This window comes from Cydia strobilella, chromosome 7, assembly GCF_947568885.1.
Source record: "Cydia strobilella chromosome 7, ilCydStro3.1, whole genome shotgun sequence".
Lineage (NCBI taxonomy): Eukaryota > Metazoa > Arthropoda > Insecta > Lepidoptera > Tortricidae > Cydia > Cydia strobilella.
Window position 1 is genome coordinate 8,255,461 of NC_086047.1, and position 20,112 is coordinate 8,275,572.

Consider the following 20,112-nt stretch of genomic DNA (forward strand, 5'->3'; position numbering starts at 1 on the left):
TATTTACATCGACATTAGTGTTCATTACTTCCTACTCATGAATTATAAAATAGCATCGTATGTTTCGTATCGTGCCTTTTCATACAAACTATAGACTTTCGAAGCTATATGACATTTAAACAAACATCACAATAAATAAGGTATATCTAAATACGTAGGTTTAATACTTTGGTATTATCTCGTCCAAATGCAATTATAAAATTAAACAGAAATTGCTTTAAATTAACAAACCACAATTTAAATTCACCTTTACAATGAAAAAAAAAAGATTTTTTTTTACGGTATTAACAAAATTAATCAATTGACTGCCTATACACAAAATTATTTTTATTTTACTGTATTACTTAGATCGCATAATTTTTAATCTATAGTCACAGCTAGCAAACAGAGAACTAAAACAATCCTTCGTTACTTTAATTGCATTTCAGTCTGTATAGTATCTGTTATCTTAGAATTTATCTCAAGTACTATTATTACCTAGTTTGTAATTAGTAATATAAAATTAAATATCAAGAATATCTAATAAGTTAATGACCGGCTTTCTCTTTTTAATTATTTTGCGGACGATTTTTTTCTCGCCCTTGTTTGGCTGGCGGTGTCGCTCGTCATCATCGTCATCGTCGTTGGAGTATTGCGGACGCTCGTAATCATCCTCTTCGTGTCTGTAGTCATCGGGGATCCTTGGGGGATTCTTAAACTTCTTTTTCGGTACAAGTATATAATCGTTTATGTCATCGCTAGGATAGCTATACTCTGGGATTTTCGGTGGCCTGTTTTTCTTCTTCGGTCGCGGCGGAATATCATCCGGATAATACTTTTCAGGTATCGGTAATTCAGGTATAGGATAGTGCTCATTTTCATAATTTGGACGGCCCTTGTATTTGTTTGCTAATAACCTCAAATCTGTTTCTGACAACGTAGGGAACTTGTATCCATTAAAACCAAATGGGCTGGTAAGTTTCTCTGCATCATAGTTGGATGGAGAATTCTGCGAGTCGTCATCGTACGATGCTGGTTGAAAAAGTTTGTTAACTGGATACCTTTTGCTTATATCAAACTCTACTAAATTACCATACAAATTACTAGTTTCTTTATTATGTTTGTTTTTGCAATTTGGATCATAATTAATGCCTTGGTGACTATGTGGCTCGTTTCCCGCTTCATCAAGTGGATGTTTTATTGTAATGCTGTGAGTGAAGTCACTTGCTTCTAAGTCTTTTGGATACTTTGGCCGTTTTTTTAGGGAATAATCTTTAAATAGTGATTCGAAAGGGTGTTTTGCTCTTTTCCTATCAGGTGGCAGGTAAGAATCTCTTTCATCTTCTGAATCTTCAGAAAAGTCGTAAAACTTCCCAAAATCTCTTTGAGATTTTTCTTCAAACAAACTACGACCCTTTTTCTCAACTGACTCCCCATCATTTTTTACTACGGCTGTGAATCCGGTATCAGGACCGGCTGAGTACTCGACAGATCTCATAGAACCATCCGGTTCAACAACACTGTAATGACCTGTAAAGAAAAGGCTCATGACTATCGCAATTATGTGATTAACAAAAAAAAACGTACCGTTTCGTGTATCACCTTTAACAGTGTCACCTTCTTTGGACTCCCATACCGATTTGACATCACCTGTGCTCGCATCGGAGACTCCGTAGCTGTAGGAATAACTAGGATTTCCCTGAAAGCAAAGTGTTTTTACCAAACCGTTAATTAAATTATTAAATACAAATAACGAAGCAAAGAATGTGTGAATTGATAGCTTGCGTGAGCAAGAGCCGTCTTTTACTCATTATGACAATTCATCGCATGCTTGGTGATTACAGTTTAGTATGCTGAATAATAAATGATCGGTTTAATGATTTCCATAAGAGTGGAATGTGAGCGGTATAATGAAGGTAATTGATTGTAGGCGGGAACCATTGCGTAGCTATCAACCATATATCAAATCAGTACGTCATGTATAATATTTGTTTTTAAAGACTTAATTCAAACCTTAAAATTAATAAGTTATTAAATGACTGATATTACAATTAAATCTAAACATCAAAATATTACGCTTCAAATATGAAGTAAAAAAAACACACTAAAGATGATTGTTATGTTTACAGTCATCCATATGGAATTTCTAATTAAGTGTTCGTATAAATTAATAAGAATGCGCATTAATTCACAACTTTGAGGTTTCTTTTTTGACAACCTTTTTGCTGTGTTTTCACCTCTTCATATTCTAAATTTTAACTCTATGTAGCTAACAGAAAAGTCTTGACAGTCAAGATATTTGAATATAAACTCTCTTCATTGATTTATGAATTCTACAGTTTCGTTAATTAACCGATTTTTAAAGCATTTTTTAATCCATACTATAAAATAACTAGGTATGCGGGGTTAATTTTAATTAGTCTAGTATGCAAATGAATTAACTAACTATGCTAACTAAACATACCAACTAGTACAATCTCTGTTTATAAACAGACGTTAAATGTCACTTGATCATCTTCGCCAAGTTCAAGATGAGCCGGCGGCACGTGCGCCGCGTTACTCAATGTCAATGACGGATCGCTTTCGTTTATTTACTTTCGTTTTCTTCTGTCTGCACCGTTTTGTAATATTTACATAATAAGCTTAATACGATGCATAGCTTATCGGAAATAAATGATTGAAGGCTTAATTTGACAGTATAATACGTGATTTCTTTTGTTTGTGAAAACTTCCGAGTTGAAGATGTTTAAAAAGAGAGCGGATTACGCATGTGTTACAGAATCATCTTTTATATTTGCAAACGCGAACACATTAAACTCATTAAAGTTGTTCCGCGTTATTTGAAACCTCCGTTTCTAACTCCATGTGAATATTGACACAGTGACCAACTAAACATGAATCACATTACAATTTAAGCATCAAATACCTTTAAAGAAATCAAGTGACCGAAACTGGTTGCCGGGGTACTTTTACCCCCGCTGAACGAGTCGAGTGGGAGAAAAGTGGGTGAGCTACATCGGCGGCAATATCGATCGGTTTCGTTGCGACAACCAATGACCATTTTCCATAACTATTTGTGCATATGCTGCAGTAATTATGAAATAAGCAAAAATTGTAAATTCCTAAATGTAAAAAGGATCATACTTATATAAATTCTTAATTCAATCTAGACTTTACCATCAAATTTAGTATACCTACGTGAAATAGCGTACGTCTAAATTAATGGAAAAATATAACGAGTATCTATTTTTTTAAAGTAGGTATGTTAACATTAAGTTCTCTCCAAAGACGATGTCCAGTTAAGTCCCCGTCAAGCTCGGTTCTCCATACAAATGTAGTTACGCTCTCATTTTAAAACGACTAACTAGATTGCTCTGAAACTTTGAACTTATAATGGGATGAGGTATATTCTCTGGTCTGTAATTAGTTTATGTAGCTTCAGATACCATAGTAAAAAAAATACAGCGAACTTTGAGTTTTTCATACAAAACATGTCTTTGCTCTATTTCGTTTGTTTTATATACTAATTACAGACCTCATTGTATGTGCAAAGTTTCATTACAATCCAATACGTAGTTTTGGTGAAATTCGGCCGAGCTTGCTTAAGTAAGACTCAAAAGAGCACAAAGATCATTTGATGTTGAACTGTCTCCATAAAATAAATTGTTGCTAGCTTTTAAAATACCACTTGTTAAACTTAAAATATGTTGGTAGGTGAATATTCTATCTACTCATATTACTAATTATTAAAATATTGTGTTTGTGTTTTGTCTCAAACTTCAGACATTTCAAAAAACCTCCTATGAGAAGCACTGACGGTGGCATTATTACAAGTATTACACGAATACGGCGCTTATGGGTTTCGCCACAGCAGACTGCAGCTATACCGGTATGTTAATGCTCTTGTATCTGAACTCATAATAATTTTAGAGGCTATTAAAATTTTAAAAGATGACGCATACTATAATCACATTACGAATTATTTATTTTATAACCACGAATTTTTATATCAGACCTCGGACAGTTTTTTATATCAAAATGAGAATTGTAATTATTATTGCGAGACCGGGTGCCGGGTGCAACATATTTTCAACAATAATAATGAATATCGGATTAGAATAGAATACATTGCTGGATATAAAGGGTGACTCACACTAGACCGGGCCGGGGCCGGGCCGGAGCTTCCGAAGCTTCGTTTTCTATGGAAAGCACCACGTGATCACCGATCAGCCGTCATAGAAAATTACATGTCGGACGCCTCGACCCGGGCACGGCACTGCCCGGTCTAGCGTGAGTCATCTTTAATGCGTATGTGCATTAGGGTGTGACTTTTGTATGAAGAAAAAAATATATTTACAACTTCTTATAGTTATCAAAAGTTAAGTTTAGGTCTAAAATAACAAAATGTGTTTGAAAATATACGGTTCTTACAAACGGTACCTACTTTTATCTCGCTCAGACAAGTTAAAACATAGCTAAGGTCAAACAAGTACTTCACTTTATACATTAGGGGGCGTTCAAATGACCCCCTCTCCTCCTACCTAAAAGTTTAACACCCAATTGATCATTTTTACCTAAAAGTCACAATAATGTTCAGTAAAGTATAATTATAAAATTTAAGAAAATGAGTGAAACTGAGGAATATTATGCGAAAGAGGTATGTCAGGAGCGTAGCAAGTGGAAATCCGTGGTCCTGCCTACTACTCTGGGAAATAGGCGTGATTATTTATGTATGTATTTTATTTTATAAAAAAACATTGTTACGTAACGCCTTGTTCCAACCCCCCCTCCCGCCCCTGTAACGCATCATAACGTTTTACAAGACCCCTCCCCCCAAAATTGGGTTGAATATTTGAACTCCCCTTTAGTATAGGATTCCCTTAATCCATTAATAAGTTTTATTTGTAAACACAATTAAAATATAAAATAAATGTGTTTACGTTGACGTGTGCCAAGTCTCTAATATGAGATTACGAGCGCGGTCATTAAACTCGTGTTGTTATTGTTATACCTAATGCTACTGAATTAAATTAATTAACCATCATGCTAGTACTACTTTTTAGTATAAAAGAAGTATTTAGTTTTAGTTTTAGATTTAAGTGTTAAATACTAGATTTAAAGACACAAACATAATGGTTTATACACTAGCGATTTCGGAAGAGCGGGGTTTTCTGTCACAAGCATATCTAATGCTTAAAAGAAGATCCCATCCCATGCTGTAAACTACTTGTAAGGAACCAATAAACATTTTTTCATTTTTTTTTCATTTAAATTATTCTTAACTAATAGGTTTATTTACTTGGTTTTCCAGCATATTTTCTAGCAAATAACAATAATAAAATTTTCAAAGTTAATTTAACTTAGTTAGGTTTTTGTTTATAAGATGACTGTAGTTAAAATCAGAGAATTCTACAATTTATGTAATATTATAATGATTAAAAGTTATGTCAAATAAACGTTATGAACCTTCATATTTAATAAAATATTTTATTTTTATAAACCGTTAAAAACCTTCAAAGATACGAGTATACTTAATAAAATATAATTTATTTTAAATAATAATTATTTTAAATATAATTTATATCCGGGTTTATATCCCATAACCCAGTATCTAACAGTCCATCGCTTTCACCCAATAGCCTAGTTTATTTTAGATTCCATCAACTCTCCATAGTCCTTACACCCTGGCGGGTGCTGCCTCGGCGTGCGTCCCATGACACGGGCAAGGGCAGCATCCGCTCGGTGTACCCCTTGCATTTCATTAAAGTGTCAAAAGGGTCTCTGAGTATTGGCTTCGGCTCCACGCACGCCTCCCAAAGATCCGGAACACCATTGTTCCGTGATGGGAATGACATACAATAATAAATTTTAAATAGAATATTTTGGAGCACTAAATTATGCACAAAAATGCCCGACAATTATACACGAAGACGCAACTAAGTAAGCGATATTATAAGTTCATAAAAACCAAATTGACGAAATCCAATTAAAGCAAAGCAAAATGCTTCCTGAATCAATTAGACTAATCGATGTTAATTCCAAATTTACATATTTGCCGGAACAGAAACAATAAAAAGTTAAAACCGATTTGATTAAGTCGACACAGGAAGCTACTTGGACAAGACACTAGGTCTTCCTGTGACTGTTTGATATATCAGTATCTCTAGACTACGCCATCAAAGTATATTTCGGTGCAACCCCACCCACTAAACTTGTTATCATTGACGGCATATGGTCATTTTAACATTCTTATTACATTGGTTATAAATTAAGCAGTTACATATCACAGTATCACGAAGATATGAATTTAATATAGGCCATTAAAAGACATACGAATATTTTAGGTATATTAGTATAATAGAAATCAAATTAGCTTTCCATAAAAAGTATTTTGGAATCTGGTATATTACATACATAACTATCTTCAAAACCTATTAAAATTGTATTGATAGTGATCCGAAAAGTTATAAGTTATTATCTTATTTAAACGTAGTACCTGCGATACTTAAAAATCTTTGCAAGATAAAAGTAAACAAGTATAATTAAGCAACAATAAAGTTTGGCATTATAATTACTCACTTGATTGGTATCGTGTTCTTTCACTTCCTCTTCCACGAAAACAGTCTCTTCTTGGCTTGTTAATACTAATAGGTGCGCCAAGAGGGCCTAAAAAGATTTAAACATATTTTTTTATAATATTATGATATTAAAGGTATAAAAACACTTAGCCTAATTAATACTATTACCTACCAGCAATGCAAGCACTCTCGCCATTGTTGACATTCGGTATCCAGGTAACTTGTCACCACCACAAAAACAAAATCACCTTTTTTTTATTTGTTTTGTTTAAATTTACATTTTATGACGTAATTTTGTTAACGTGTCCATATCCAAGGTTGCGAACGCGAAGACGCCCCACATTGACCATCCTTACCTATATATAAACGCATCCATTCGCACCTCCCAAGCGTGCACATACACTCACACACGTAAAACTGCAGTCACCGCTGATGCACTGACAATAAATTGTATAATAATCTATATAATATCTGCAACACAAATAAATACAGGAAGATAATATTGTAGTACAATAAAATATAAATTAGGCGCACGTTAACATGTTTAAAATTTTACTAAATCCTAAATAAATTAAAAGTGCGTATATATTATTAGAAGTTTTAAGCTACTAATTACTCTATGGAAGCAAATATTGTCTGGTTTATATTATATACTAAACGAATTTGTTTTCTGACTACGGTAATTCACGTAACTAAATTTAACAAATAGCTCTATCAATTACTATTCAAATGATGCACGTGATTCAGAAAAATGTTTACGCACAGTAACTGCTAATGAAACTCGGCATGCAAATCAATGAAAGTGAAGCCGATTCGAAGATGTGACAGTGCGTGTGATGTGTTTTAGACAAACTAGCCGCCATAATTTAACTAGAATCCGCCTCAGCCGTAAAAACTTGCACATTCATCTCGAGAGCTTGTTGTGTTTTTAGTGTCGAATACTAATTATCCTAATGAATATTTAACAATCAATAAAAAATTAATACACATTCATCCTCGTACACTTTTATTTTCACAAATAAAAGTAAATTATTATGCGCGTGTTAGTAATTTTAATACTGTTTTCGCATCACCAATTCGAAAAAGGGGTTAATATTCTTCCCTGCTAGGAGGGATCAAAGTGGCACTTTTCTTACCTGCTAGAAGGGATCAAAGTAACACTTTTCTGTTCTAGGACTATATTTTACATTTTTTTGCACAACATTTTTTTAGCTTCATTACTATTTTTAAACATCATAATTACCTCATAGGTGATGTGAAAAGCAGTATGTGTCACATGGTAGCAAAATTATTTCCATCTTGGGCGTAACACACATGAATCCCTCACTACGCCCAGGATTCTACTTTAGAATCCCTCGTTATTCTCGGAATTCTATTATAGAATCGTTCGCTTCGTTTAGGATTCAGTGTACGCCCTCGCCGTAAATAATTATGTAATTTTGCTCCCTTGTAACACCATCTACTATTTCAAGTTTAGTAGAAACTATACATAAATAATACTAAACATAAAACCAAGTTTGACTGGCCACTTAGGGCTGAATCATACACATGTTGTCAATTGTCATCTGCCGCAGACTCCCTAATATAATTATAATTTTACTTTCTTTGTGCTATATTTTTAGTTCAAATGTGGACACCACGTTTGTGATATACCCTGAGAATTTAGTTCTTAGATAGCTTCTTAGTCACCGTGAGAACTGAAGAATCGTCAATATTTTTCATGTCTAGATCACTATAAGAAGCCCCAGGAGCCAACAAGTCAGTCCATTGAACATCAAAACCAAGTCTTGGGCTTTTTAAATGTCGTAAGTATATTTACTAACCCGTCTTGACATTTCTTCTGGAGATCAAGTTTGTTTGTAGACATTAGCTAGGACATACGTATAGACCAGCGATTGATAATTTATATCAAATGACGGCTCGTACCAATGAGTTTTTCGGAACTTATGTACGAAATATTATTTGATATTTACTAACAGTCGCTTTTCGGTGAAGGAAAACATCGTGAGAAAACCGGACTATAATCCAATCCCAACAAGGCCTAGTTTTTCCCTCTGGGTTGGAAGGTCAGACGGCAATCGCTTTCGTAAAAACTAGTGCCTACGCCAATTCTTGGGATTTGTTGCCAAGCGGACCCCAGGCTCCCATGAGCCGTGGCAAAATGCCGGGACAACGCGAGGAAGAAAAAAAAATCGAAGAATAGAAGTTATATTGTGAGAGTATTCAAATACCAAATGTGTGTAATAAACGTTTAAATTATTGTTTTTTCTCCCCCCTGTAATTTTTTAACTGTGGATCCAAAAAATACTTCATGCTGATCTTTGAACGTGAAACAATCATTTACTTATGAACTAAAGTGTCAGGAAGTTAAGTGTCTTGTTTGTACAGTGTTTATTTCACGCTTTTTTGTAACGTAGGAAGGGACAGAAACCTTTATGATTAGTGTTGCAAAACGCACTAAGTTCTTTTTTACTTTTTTACCTTCAAATTAATAATATTATTATAAGTATCATATACTAACTATAAAGATATAAATAAAATACTTAACGTCGGCTAACGCCGGCTCTCTATTTACGTTTATATGAAATAATTAGTTAAAATGAACCTAGGATAGAAATTGGCTCTATGTAGGGAATGGCGGAAACTCTTTTACGATTGACGAACGATAAGCACCATTAAATGCATAAAGCAACAAGCGTGTAGTTACATGGAATAACATTGTGAAGGAACAATGAAAAATGCCGACATATGTCCATATCAACGCCAAGCCTTAAAAACAATGGCAGACTTTCTTCCACTTAAGTTATTACCCAGATAAGTCGGTGAAAATTACATTAGTATGCACTCTTTGCTGATTTGCTGTCTTAAACTCATTCGAGCGTTACGGCTAAGTAATATTTTAGACACTAGACCTAATCTCTATTCATATTCCAACACTTATTAATGACCACTTAGTTATGTTTCATGCATCGCTCGTTTTTTTTGTAACAATGATGTATTGCCTATTCTATTAGGAAGTGTCTGGTAAGTATCGATTTATTTAATCTTTATTGTGGCATCGGAAGTAAATACAAAATCAATATTATCGTTTAAACAATTTATTACACTTTTTTCTACAATCAAGATGTAACAAAGTTTCTCTCATACCACTCATACATCATGCAAACATTAATAAATATAGATATAATGTTTTCTTATTCCGTGTACGAAATTCTTTTCGATTGCGGTACAAATGGTAATTATAATATTGAGTCCATTCGATAAAACTAACAAAATATTATATAGATATGAGGAAGTTCGAATCGTTCTCTAAATGATAAATAACAAATCAAATTAATTAAAAAAAAATAAACTATAAAGGCAATTCAAGTTAGGTTAGGTTACATTTACAAAAGATTTCAATTTTTTGTTAGTGTTATGCGATTTTATATCACTGACACCTGTATTTACTGGAAAAATCATAGAAAATCCAGTTTATATCACAGAACGTCCATTCTCAAAAGGTAACTCGAGCGCCTATTTTAATACTCTTAACGCCATCTATTACTCCATCATTACTATTTGGTAAAGCGGTTGTTTGATTTCAGCGCCACCTAGTGGTATCCGTAATAACCGTTTGCGTCGTGAGTGTCGTGACCGTACACTTGCGGGTGGTGAGCGTGGCCGATGCGCTTGACCACTGCGTTGAAGCCATTATGCTTGTCGGCGGTGTATTCTACGATGCGGGTGGTGCCATCAGGTTCGGCGAGGGAGTAAGCGCCTGAAAGGTTTTTATTTACAGTCAAGGGCATAAATATAATATATACATTCCCAAAGTTTCAAAAATATGTGTACGCTCTTACACCTGGACAATAAAGTCGTGTTCACATATTTTTGAGCCATTTGTTTGGATCAATATTTTTGCCTTCGACTGTAATATTTAAATAACAAAACAGGGCCATTTTTAGGGTTTCGTACCCAAAGAGTTAAAAACGGGACCCTATTACTAAGACTCCGCTGTACGTCTGTCTGTCCGTCTGTCCGTCTATCTGTCACCAGGCTGTATCTCATAAACCGTGATATCTATACAGTTGAAATTTTGACAGGTGATTTATTTCTGTTACCTCTATAACAACAAATACTAAAAATAGAATAAAATAATTAAGCGGGGCTCCCATACAACAAACGTGACTTTTTTGCCGTTTTTTTGCGTAATGGTACGGAACCCTTCGTGCGCGAGTCCGACTCGCACTTAGCCGGTTTTTTATCTTACTGATAAGACTAGGAATCGGAGACGATGATTCTTAAAATGTACGTACGTACATAATTTTTACAATCTATTATTTTAAATGGGTATGTAAAGTATTCATTTTGACAAGACAAATCAAATCAAAAATAAATCAGATTTCATAAATTATCACCAGAACGTAGGTACGCATTCCGACCGACCAAGCCGGCCAAGTGCGAGTCGGACTCGTGTTCCAAGAGTTCCGTACATTACACAATTTTTAACAATGTATTTTTTTATGTGAAACGTAAGTGAAATGAACAAAAACTAAGTCCGACTCACGCTTGACTGCATATTTTCCTGTCATCTATAGGTAAAGAACTATTTTGTGTATTTTTTTTCAAAATTTTGGACCCAGTAGCTTCAGAGATGATGGGGGAATGGTAATTTTTGCGTAAATGTCACATGCATTACCTTTAACAACATCACCGTCGCGCGTTTCCCACTGGGTCTTGTGGTCGCCGGTGTGAGGGTCTTTCACGGAGTAGTCGAACGCGTATTTGGGATGCGACTGAAAAAAAGCATCAAAGTTTATAAACAATTTGCAGGATTAGATATGTATAGGTCGGATGAAACAATATAATTCAGTGGAAACATTTGAAATATAGGTACCTACCTATAACTACTGATATAAAATAAGTTCTTAACCTGACATAAATATCTCAAGTAAGTGTTTGACTTATTGAATAGGTTCTTCCTCCGTCAAAATGACATGCTTTGAGCTTAAAATATCCGCATGTTACTCTAATTTTAATGTCCTCAAAATATTACTTTATATTCAGTTTGTAAGTGCCTGTGCTTTCTTAATATCAAACAACGGTCTGGTTAAGAATAAGAATTGTACCATTTGCACTAGGCAAATGTTTCAACTTATTAAAATTACTAAAAGAATAATTAAAATGTTTTTCAGGACGCTAATCAAAACATACTTTCCTAACTAAAACATTATCATTACCATAAAAAAAACACTTTATAGCGTCAGTAAAGGCTTCCGCTCAACTATTGGCAACGAACAGCTAAGTAATACCAAGAAACCCATCCGAGGGTAAACCTAGTGACCAACATATTTTCGCTGTAAAAGACCAGAAACAAAGACATAGTACAACTACAAAACCACATTGCTAAACATACAATCACCTGCCAGCTTCCTGCGATGTATCCGGGACGTAATTCGCGTCAAGCGCGCTAATGGTCATTACTGTCAGTTTGACATATATTTTGACCGACACTATAATTTTGAGGAACAATGCAAACGATGGGTATGTAATGTAGTTACTACAGTGTTTACATTACTGATTTAATAAAATAAGGTGTATTGGGGTAACTTCAAAAGCGGGGTAGTTTGAAACCGGCAAATATCTATAAAAACAGTAGCATTTCATACTAATTTTCACAATGGAAAGTGCGTCTAGTTTAGTAGATATTTGTAATTTTTAAAAATTATTCCGCTTTCGAAGTTACTGGGGTCATTTTTTTGATATATAAATCTGTAAAACTATATAATTATGAAATAAAACCAACCCGTGGACAACGGGTGTCACCCGTTGACCACGAACGCTGTAAAGGGTTCGAAACGTCGGGATGTATTATAAATTCAATATACGCGATATAATCCGTTTTCATAGTTTTATTTCATGAGTAACTATCGCGGTAACCGAAGACAATACTATATAATTAATTAAATAAGAACGACTTTGGGAACATTTAAAAATATTTTTATTAAATATTTTGATTTGTGTTTTTTTAAGTAGTCACACTACTATAAATAGTCTATTACAGTTTATAATTAAATAAGGTCAAACCAATAATAGTAGGTAATACTCTTTATCATGTTATAGTTATACACCCAACAATTACAATGTATTTTATTTCATGTGTGTAACTAGTGTGTGGGTAACTACGAATATGGAATTAAATAAATTGTAACCAAATTTAAATAATATCATACAAAAATATAATTGATTTAATTCATATAAAACCTAAAGATAACATACCTACTCGCATATACTTATATAAGTTTAATATAAGTGATGTTAAAACACCAGATTTAAATTGTGTAATAGATTTAAATGAAAATTGAGTTTAGAAAATGTAACGTCACTATTGCAGCCTTTTATGCAATAGTTTTCATTCACATCGTTATATAATATTTTGTAGTGTGTTCGTAGTGTATGAATGGGACAAAAAATATTGTTATCGTACTCCAATGATGCGAAACGGAAAAAATCTGTTTATTCAAACGAGTCTTTTTAAATCAGTTTAAGTACCTACTTAACAAAACTCTTTAAGTCGGTGTCGTATTAAATAAAATATATTTAATATGAGAAACATTTTTATATTACGCTCTAAAATGTATTTAACTGACTTTATTTGGTAGCAAATATTTTTTCTGATTGATTGATTTTACCTGGCATTTAAACTAGTCCAACCTCAAGGGGCCCACTGACTATCAGTTCGCCGGACGATATCGGCCTGTCAGTTGTTCGGAACTGTCAATTTTTTGTTCTAACTGACAGGCCGATATCGTCCGGCGGACTGATAGTCAGTGGCCCCCTTTAAGATACGGCAATTGTATGGATGGTATAGAAAGGATGTCAATCTCTTATGGCAGAATTGTTGCAAAAGTGACCGCTTTCAGGTGTAAATAATAGTTACTAATCTCTCCGGTGGCGCTAGGTAGGCTCTGAGACCAAAGAGTATTGTAATATATTAAAGACTCTATGACATGAACCATAATGTAGAGATGAAATGGGGGAGGGGCAGCAAATAATCCGACCAAATTACGTAGGTTGTTTCTGGTATGTTGTCAGGAATGTTAAAACGTGTTTTTAATTTGGTCGCATTGCGTATGTTCTGTCCCTCACGGTCGCACGGGTGCTCATCTATATAAAATACTAGGTGTATAGACCATCAGTGTATGGTGGCGCCGCCTATTTACTGTTTTTTGATGGACACTTTTCATATATAGATATTGACACCCTTTCTATACCATCCATAGGCAATTGGATTGGCAGCTGTCAAAGGTTTTTAAAGAGTACGTCAGCATTCGTTTCTCCTGTTTCTAGTTTTGTTCTATAGGATCATCAATTTCTAAATAAAAATAATAATTTGTCACTATTGATAAGATTGACAGAGAAAACCTATACAGCACCATTTGATTAGAAATTTAAACAAGATGAAAATAATGCTATTTTGGACTCTTGACAAAACTTTTGTAATCATTGGGTTGCATAAATAAATTTACTTACATGATAGTCTCCGTGGTGGCCATCATCGTGCACGACAGCATAGCCCCCGTGGCCCCCGTGGCCTTCATAACCTCCGTGGCCACTATAGCCTCCGTAGCCGCCTAGCCCACTGTAGCCGCCGTAGCCACCATGACCGCTGTAGCCAGCATAGCCACCGTGGTCGCCATAGCCAGAGTGGCCTATGTAACTGGCGCTAGCAGCGGCGCAGGCTGCGACGAATGCGAATACCTGAAGTTGTGTTCATAAAATTATAATCTTCGTATTCAAACATTTTCAAACAAAATACTTTTTCCAAATAAAAGTCCGATTGTTTAATCGTTTTAACCAATGCGACTAATGGTGTTTAGTCTCTTTGGTTTTTGTTGATTTCTTGGTCTTTAGTTATATCTAAATTTTAAACGTAATGTATAATTATAAAAAGATGGTGGCTAAATTATTTATACTGATACAAATATAATAATATATAATGAACATTTATTCGGTTAAAATAAAACCCATTAAAAGCGCGAGCTTGTATCTTATTTATTCACTTTTAGTATGAGAGAAAATGCTTAAACATAGATTTGCTTTATTATTTTGAAAGGCGCATATTAGAACGTTCATATAAAAGACATAAACGAGCGCCGACTACTGAGCGACTTGAGCATTAAATAGTCATTTGTTTTACAAGGTGGAAATGTTGTTTAACCCCTCATGCTACAATTACCTAATACCCGAGCAGGCAAAAGATTCCAAACTTTCGAAAAGTGAATCTTGAACGTTGCCAGGGTTAAACAAACTTTTCTACCGAGTTAATCACAATATTTTTACGACACCCACGCAAGGAAAAACAGATGACAATTACCGAATAAACTTTGTCGAATATTTATAATTAAAAAAACATAATTTAAAAGTCAATACTACTAGCCAACATGAGGTAACAACTCAAAATTATTATAAACTTACTTTGCCGCCCTTGTGGATAAAATGCAATATTCTGATCATTTTTTTAAGAACAAAGAGAGCCTTTACAACTTTACAAGCTGGTGTAATGCATATATATGTTTATAGCATTATTGGATTTCAATGCTTTAAAACAAAATAATGACTGAAACTGAAACTAAGTGCGACTTAAATGAAAGCGAAAGAAAATGTCGCGTCTTACAGGGACCTAAAGAACCTGGCCGAGAACCAAGAAAACTGGCGCATACTCCACCGACAAGAGCCATCATGCTCTTAAATTTTGATGATTAACACAAAATAATAATGATTATTACCACTTTATCACTTTTATTTCCGAATACAAGAAAAGTATTTTGTTAACCATGATCTATATGTTGTGGAAATAAGCCGAATAAGTACAGCTATATACAGCATGTGACCTACATTTTCCGTTACATGCAAATAACCATAACAATCAAATTAAATTTGAATTGTTATCAATGAAAATCACCTTAACCTTGGTACAGATTAAAATGCAAACAGAGGTCATCGTATCAGCAAATATTAGTTCACCATAAAACAATGGTTTTCCCATACGTAAGAGCTCGATGTTATAAAGAACAATAGTTCTCGAAACAAAAGAAGGAAGCGTAATAAACGGTTTTAATTTCCTGTTCAAATCTACTCATTTATTAGTTTTGATGCATTTCCTAGAGTTACGCTGTTCGTATGCAGATGAAATAAACCATAACAAGGTGACGAGGTATGTAAGCTTACAAATAGGGCGACTGCTATAGATTGGCCACTACATAGTAATTGGCCACTCTTAACAGTAAGACTTGTTTCTTTCTGCCTTACTATGGAGTACAGTGTACAATATAAAACCATAACTTTAGATGAATTTTGAATCATATTGGAACTTTGTTTGTCATTCTTCTCCATTACTTAACATAAATTAAAAATTAATTATAAACTTTACTTATTTACCGACTGTGCCCCAACGGGGTTTATGCTGGAACATCTAAATACTTTAAAATCTTGTAAAACCCATAAAAGCAATAAATGAATTATGAATTATTATTTACATCCTAATAGCAGAAATTCTTGTTTTTGTGTTTGTTTGTGTTGCGTATGTTTTTAGAAAACTGGAAACCTAATGAAAAATATACAACTGTGTATAATTGTTTTAATTTTGTATCCTATCCATTATTTTCTATCGAAGTATTACGTCTAAACTCGTCTCATCCAGAAAATATGAAACTTTTCTATACGACTATCTTCATCGCTGACTGTACTAACGGTCTGTCATTTCATTTGGACTGAGTTGTTGGAAAATTAATAAATCAATAAAAATAATAAAATATTTGCTTGCTTGAGGCGCTGGTGATAATGCTGCCCACGACAAACCATGTCTATAACCTATAGTTAGAAATTATTGTTCCAAGTTACCCCTAGTATAAATTGTACACTGCTTTTATATTTTACATCGCTTTATGTAATGTAATCCGTCAACTCAGTCTTTATGTTTCACGATAGGCCTAGGAATTTCACGATCTGGCGAATATTACGATCGGACGCCGACATTTATAAACTTTAACAAATCTAACTATCTACCTACATGAAACTACACGTATTTATACTGTAATAATATTGATATCCATAATTTAGGAAGATTAAACTGCCAGCAGTTTGAAAATAGTACATTTCGATGCTAGTGCGGAAAGTATGTCATTACTTCACGAGTACCGAGATATCTTGCCACGAGCCGTAGTAGGTGAGTGGCAAGACTCGGGACGAGTGAAGAATGACATATCCGCACGTGTATCGAACGACGTTTTTTAATACAGTTGCGAAAAAATAAGAAAAGCAACAAGTAAGGAATGGAATTCGAAACTTTTATATTATTAATTCTGTGACACTGACATCATTGACATTGACATTATGAAGAGGTGTTATTCTAGCTTTTATTCGACTAGAATAGATTTTGTTATTATTATTGAACCCACTTCAATGAAAGTTTTTTTTTTCAAATGCATGTTCTATAAGACAGAAACAATTCTAAATATTAAAACATTGTCCTATTATTACCTAAATATCGTTATTTACCATTATTTGTGTATCGTATATTTATAAAAACAATATCGAATGTTGCCTTTGGAAACTTAAAACATTCTTGCAATAAGAAAATACGCCTCTTCTTTGACAGGCGTTCTGTTCCATTCAGACAACTTATTAAGAACGGTTTTTCAACATTAAAAAAATAAACGTTTTATAATACTTATAATGATGAAGAGGTAAGTAATAAAATATGAAATATGCATATTTTTCGTATTCTTACATTAACAGTAGGTTTTTATGTTGATTACGACGTTTAAAGGAAACTAATAAGTAGTCTTGAATTTGAACAAGTAAAAATTGAAAAAAATTGGAAATAAAAAAAGCACTAGTTCGCGAAAACCAACTTTCCGCACGCCACGAAAAGTAGCACTTTTTGAGCAACTGTATTAAAAAATATTTTTAATTCAGGAGGCATTCATATAATTTTTTAGGTCGGTGTTTTTCTATCTTTATATTGACCGGGATATGGACCGTGATTACCTTTTGTATTGTTTTGTATTGTTAACCGAGAATCATTCAAAACTGTTATAATTACCAATTGCTATGCACAGTTTATAAACCGTCGACTTTTATAAAAATATATCGCAACGTCCATATTATTAGGTTGAAACAAATAATTTCACGCACATCGAATGAGAAATATGGAATGACAACCACAATGAGACAAATATGTCAGAAAATTTGACACATAATAATCAAATTCACATATACAAGCATAAACCCCGAAAATAGCACACCTTTTTCTAGGGCAGTCTTGTAAAAAATATTATCCCGTTAATGTTTTTCTCATTGTTTGCATTTGCGCCCATTGTTTCGTACTCACTTGGAAGGCACGCATGTTTTTATATCCACTGATGTCCTCTGGGTCACTTTCGTCCTCTTCAGCCCGGCCGACAGGAGAACTGACACGGCGGCTCCCGGCACACGCACTATTTATAACGACGCCGCTAGTCGTTACGAAATGCTGTTGTTGTTGTTTTCATATTCCGTTTTTCATACCCTTGATAGGTGCTGATAGTAATCCCGGACAAATATGTAAATATTTGAATGCATTTAAAACCCTTCACTAGTAGACGCAAAATGTGTGTATTGGTTTTCGTTTGAAATGGTTGCATAAGGTTTCGTTTTTGGAGTTTCACCAATAATATCTTACTTAAAGTGATTGTTAGTTTTGCTAATCATTGGACTCAATAGGTACATGTCACATAATATAAATGAATAAGTGTATGTATCGTCAAAGATAGATATAACTCCGTAATAGATGGATACAGTCTAAGGAAAAAAACCTGCCTCGAAAAATTACGAAAATTTTATTCTCGATCAGATGGCGCCACTAGTTTTGGCCTATTCTCGTATAGAGGGCGTTGACGGTTTCGTTTGTCATTTATAATTTTAACGCATATCCGTTGAAGAACATGGGTCAAAATCATATAAAAATAATTAATGCAAATAAAAAAAACATTTATCCATATTTAAATACATTTGAACGTATTTTTATAAATCTTCATTTTTAGTTTTAAAGTATGTCGATAGATGGCAGTGAATTTACAGTGGTTACAAAATTTACCATGACAGTACCGCTCTATCTTATTATATCCTCTTTGGTATCGTCAATTTAGAGCAATCAAAAATCAATTGGAATTTTAACCAAGCTGTTAAAAAATACTATAGTTATATTGGAAGCGTACCTAACTGCACTTGTAAGTTACGTAATAAAAATGACATATTTCTTTAGGATAAATTCTGAAACCAAATTTTTACTTAATATAATTAGATATAATGTCTAAAAATTACTAGGGACTTCCAAAATAGCAAAATGAATGATTCTGCAATTTCGAAAATTTTACACACAAAGTTTTACGAAAATTGTTTGAGAAATGCGATTGCGATGCGAAATGTAGAGGAGAACAGCTGGACTTACAGCAATTTTGCCCTGAAGCTTCGTGCTCACTTGGTGAATTATCAAATACATAAATATATGGCAGATAAAATATTTAATTGTTGAGTTAACTAGGCACTTCTCTTTGCTTAACTATTACCCTTAGACTTACTTATCACGATTGTATTGCATACAAAGCAAAGCATTCATTCATTAGTAATTTAGTACGAAGTACTCCATGCTTCGGGCGATGCCCAATGGTACCCCAGTTCTAATGGTTTTAGCAAACTCTTGTTACACAGTTTGCAAAACAAGGCGTTGCAATGCATGATTCATATACGAGTAGCCAATGATTGAGTTTATATGCAATATTGTATTTGATAGTTATTGGAGAATTTCAATCAGGCTTTGCTAGTTGAGGCGTGGTGGTTGCAAAGCATTGTGTTTTTTAATGACACGACTGAGGCATTAAGAGTCCCCGGCAAGTTCGGCCGAATTTCACCTTCCCATACAAACGGAGTTGTTGAGTTTCGTGGATTGTAATGAAACTTTGCACATATAATGACATGAGGTATATCCATGCTTGTAATTAGTTTATATAGCTCCAGCTTATAAAACAAACGAAATAGAGCAAAAACAAGTTTTGTATGCAAAAAACTTAAATTGGCTGTATTATGGTATGTAAAGCTACATAAACTAATTACAGGCCTAATTAATAATTAATAATTAATAATTTTATACCTTATCCTATTGTAAGTACAAACTTTCAAAGCAGTTTAGCTAGTCGTTTTTAAAATGAGAGCGTAACTACGTTTGTATGGAAAACCGAGCTTGCCGAGGACTCTTAAGGCGTACAGATATGAAGCGGTTATTATAGCCTATGGACATTTGCAAATCTACAGGTGTTACAATCGCTTTGCTGACACTTCATAGGTCTAGAAGTGTCAGCAAAGTGCTTGTAAAACCTGGCCATCTGCAAATGTCCATAGGCTAGAATAACCGCTTCATATCCGTACGCCTTAAGAGTCCCCGTACTACGCGTAGGTACTACTACGTAGGAAGCAGTTGTGTTATTGTTACCAACTTTAACTTAAAATAATTATTTGATCGTTCCAATTTTTT

General features: G+C 34.0%; 1 protein-coding gene across 1 annotated transcript; it reads right to left on the bottom strand.

Moving 5' to 3' along the window:
* Nucleotides 1-389: 389 nt before the first annotated feature.
* Nucleotides 390-18,155, bottom strand: LOC134742825 (uncharacterized). Its single transcript, XM_063676011.1, has 8 exons — nt 17,935-18,155; nt 14,073-14,300; nt 11,239-11,335; nt 10,154-10,317; nt 6,730-6,777; nt 6,559-6,645; nt 1,582-1,678; nt 390-1,509 (listed from the first exon to the last, which is right to left on the bottom strand). Exons 1-8 carry the CDS (start codon nt 17,947-17,949, stop codon nt 503-505), a joined length of 1,743 nt encoding a protein of 580 aa, XP_063532081.1. The 5' UTR covers nt 17,950-18,155; the 3' UTR covers nt 390-502.
* Between the last annotated feature and the right edge of the window lie 1,957 nt (nt 18,156-20,112).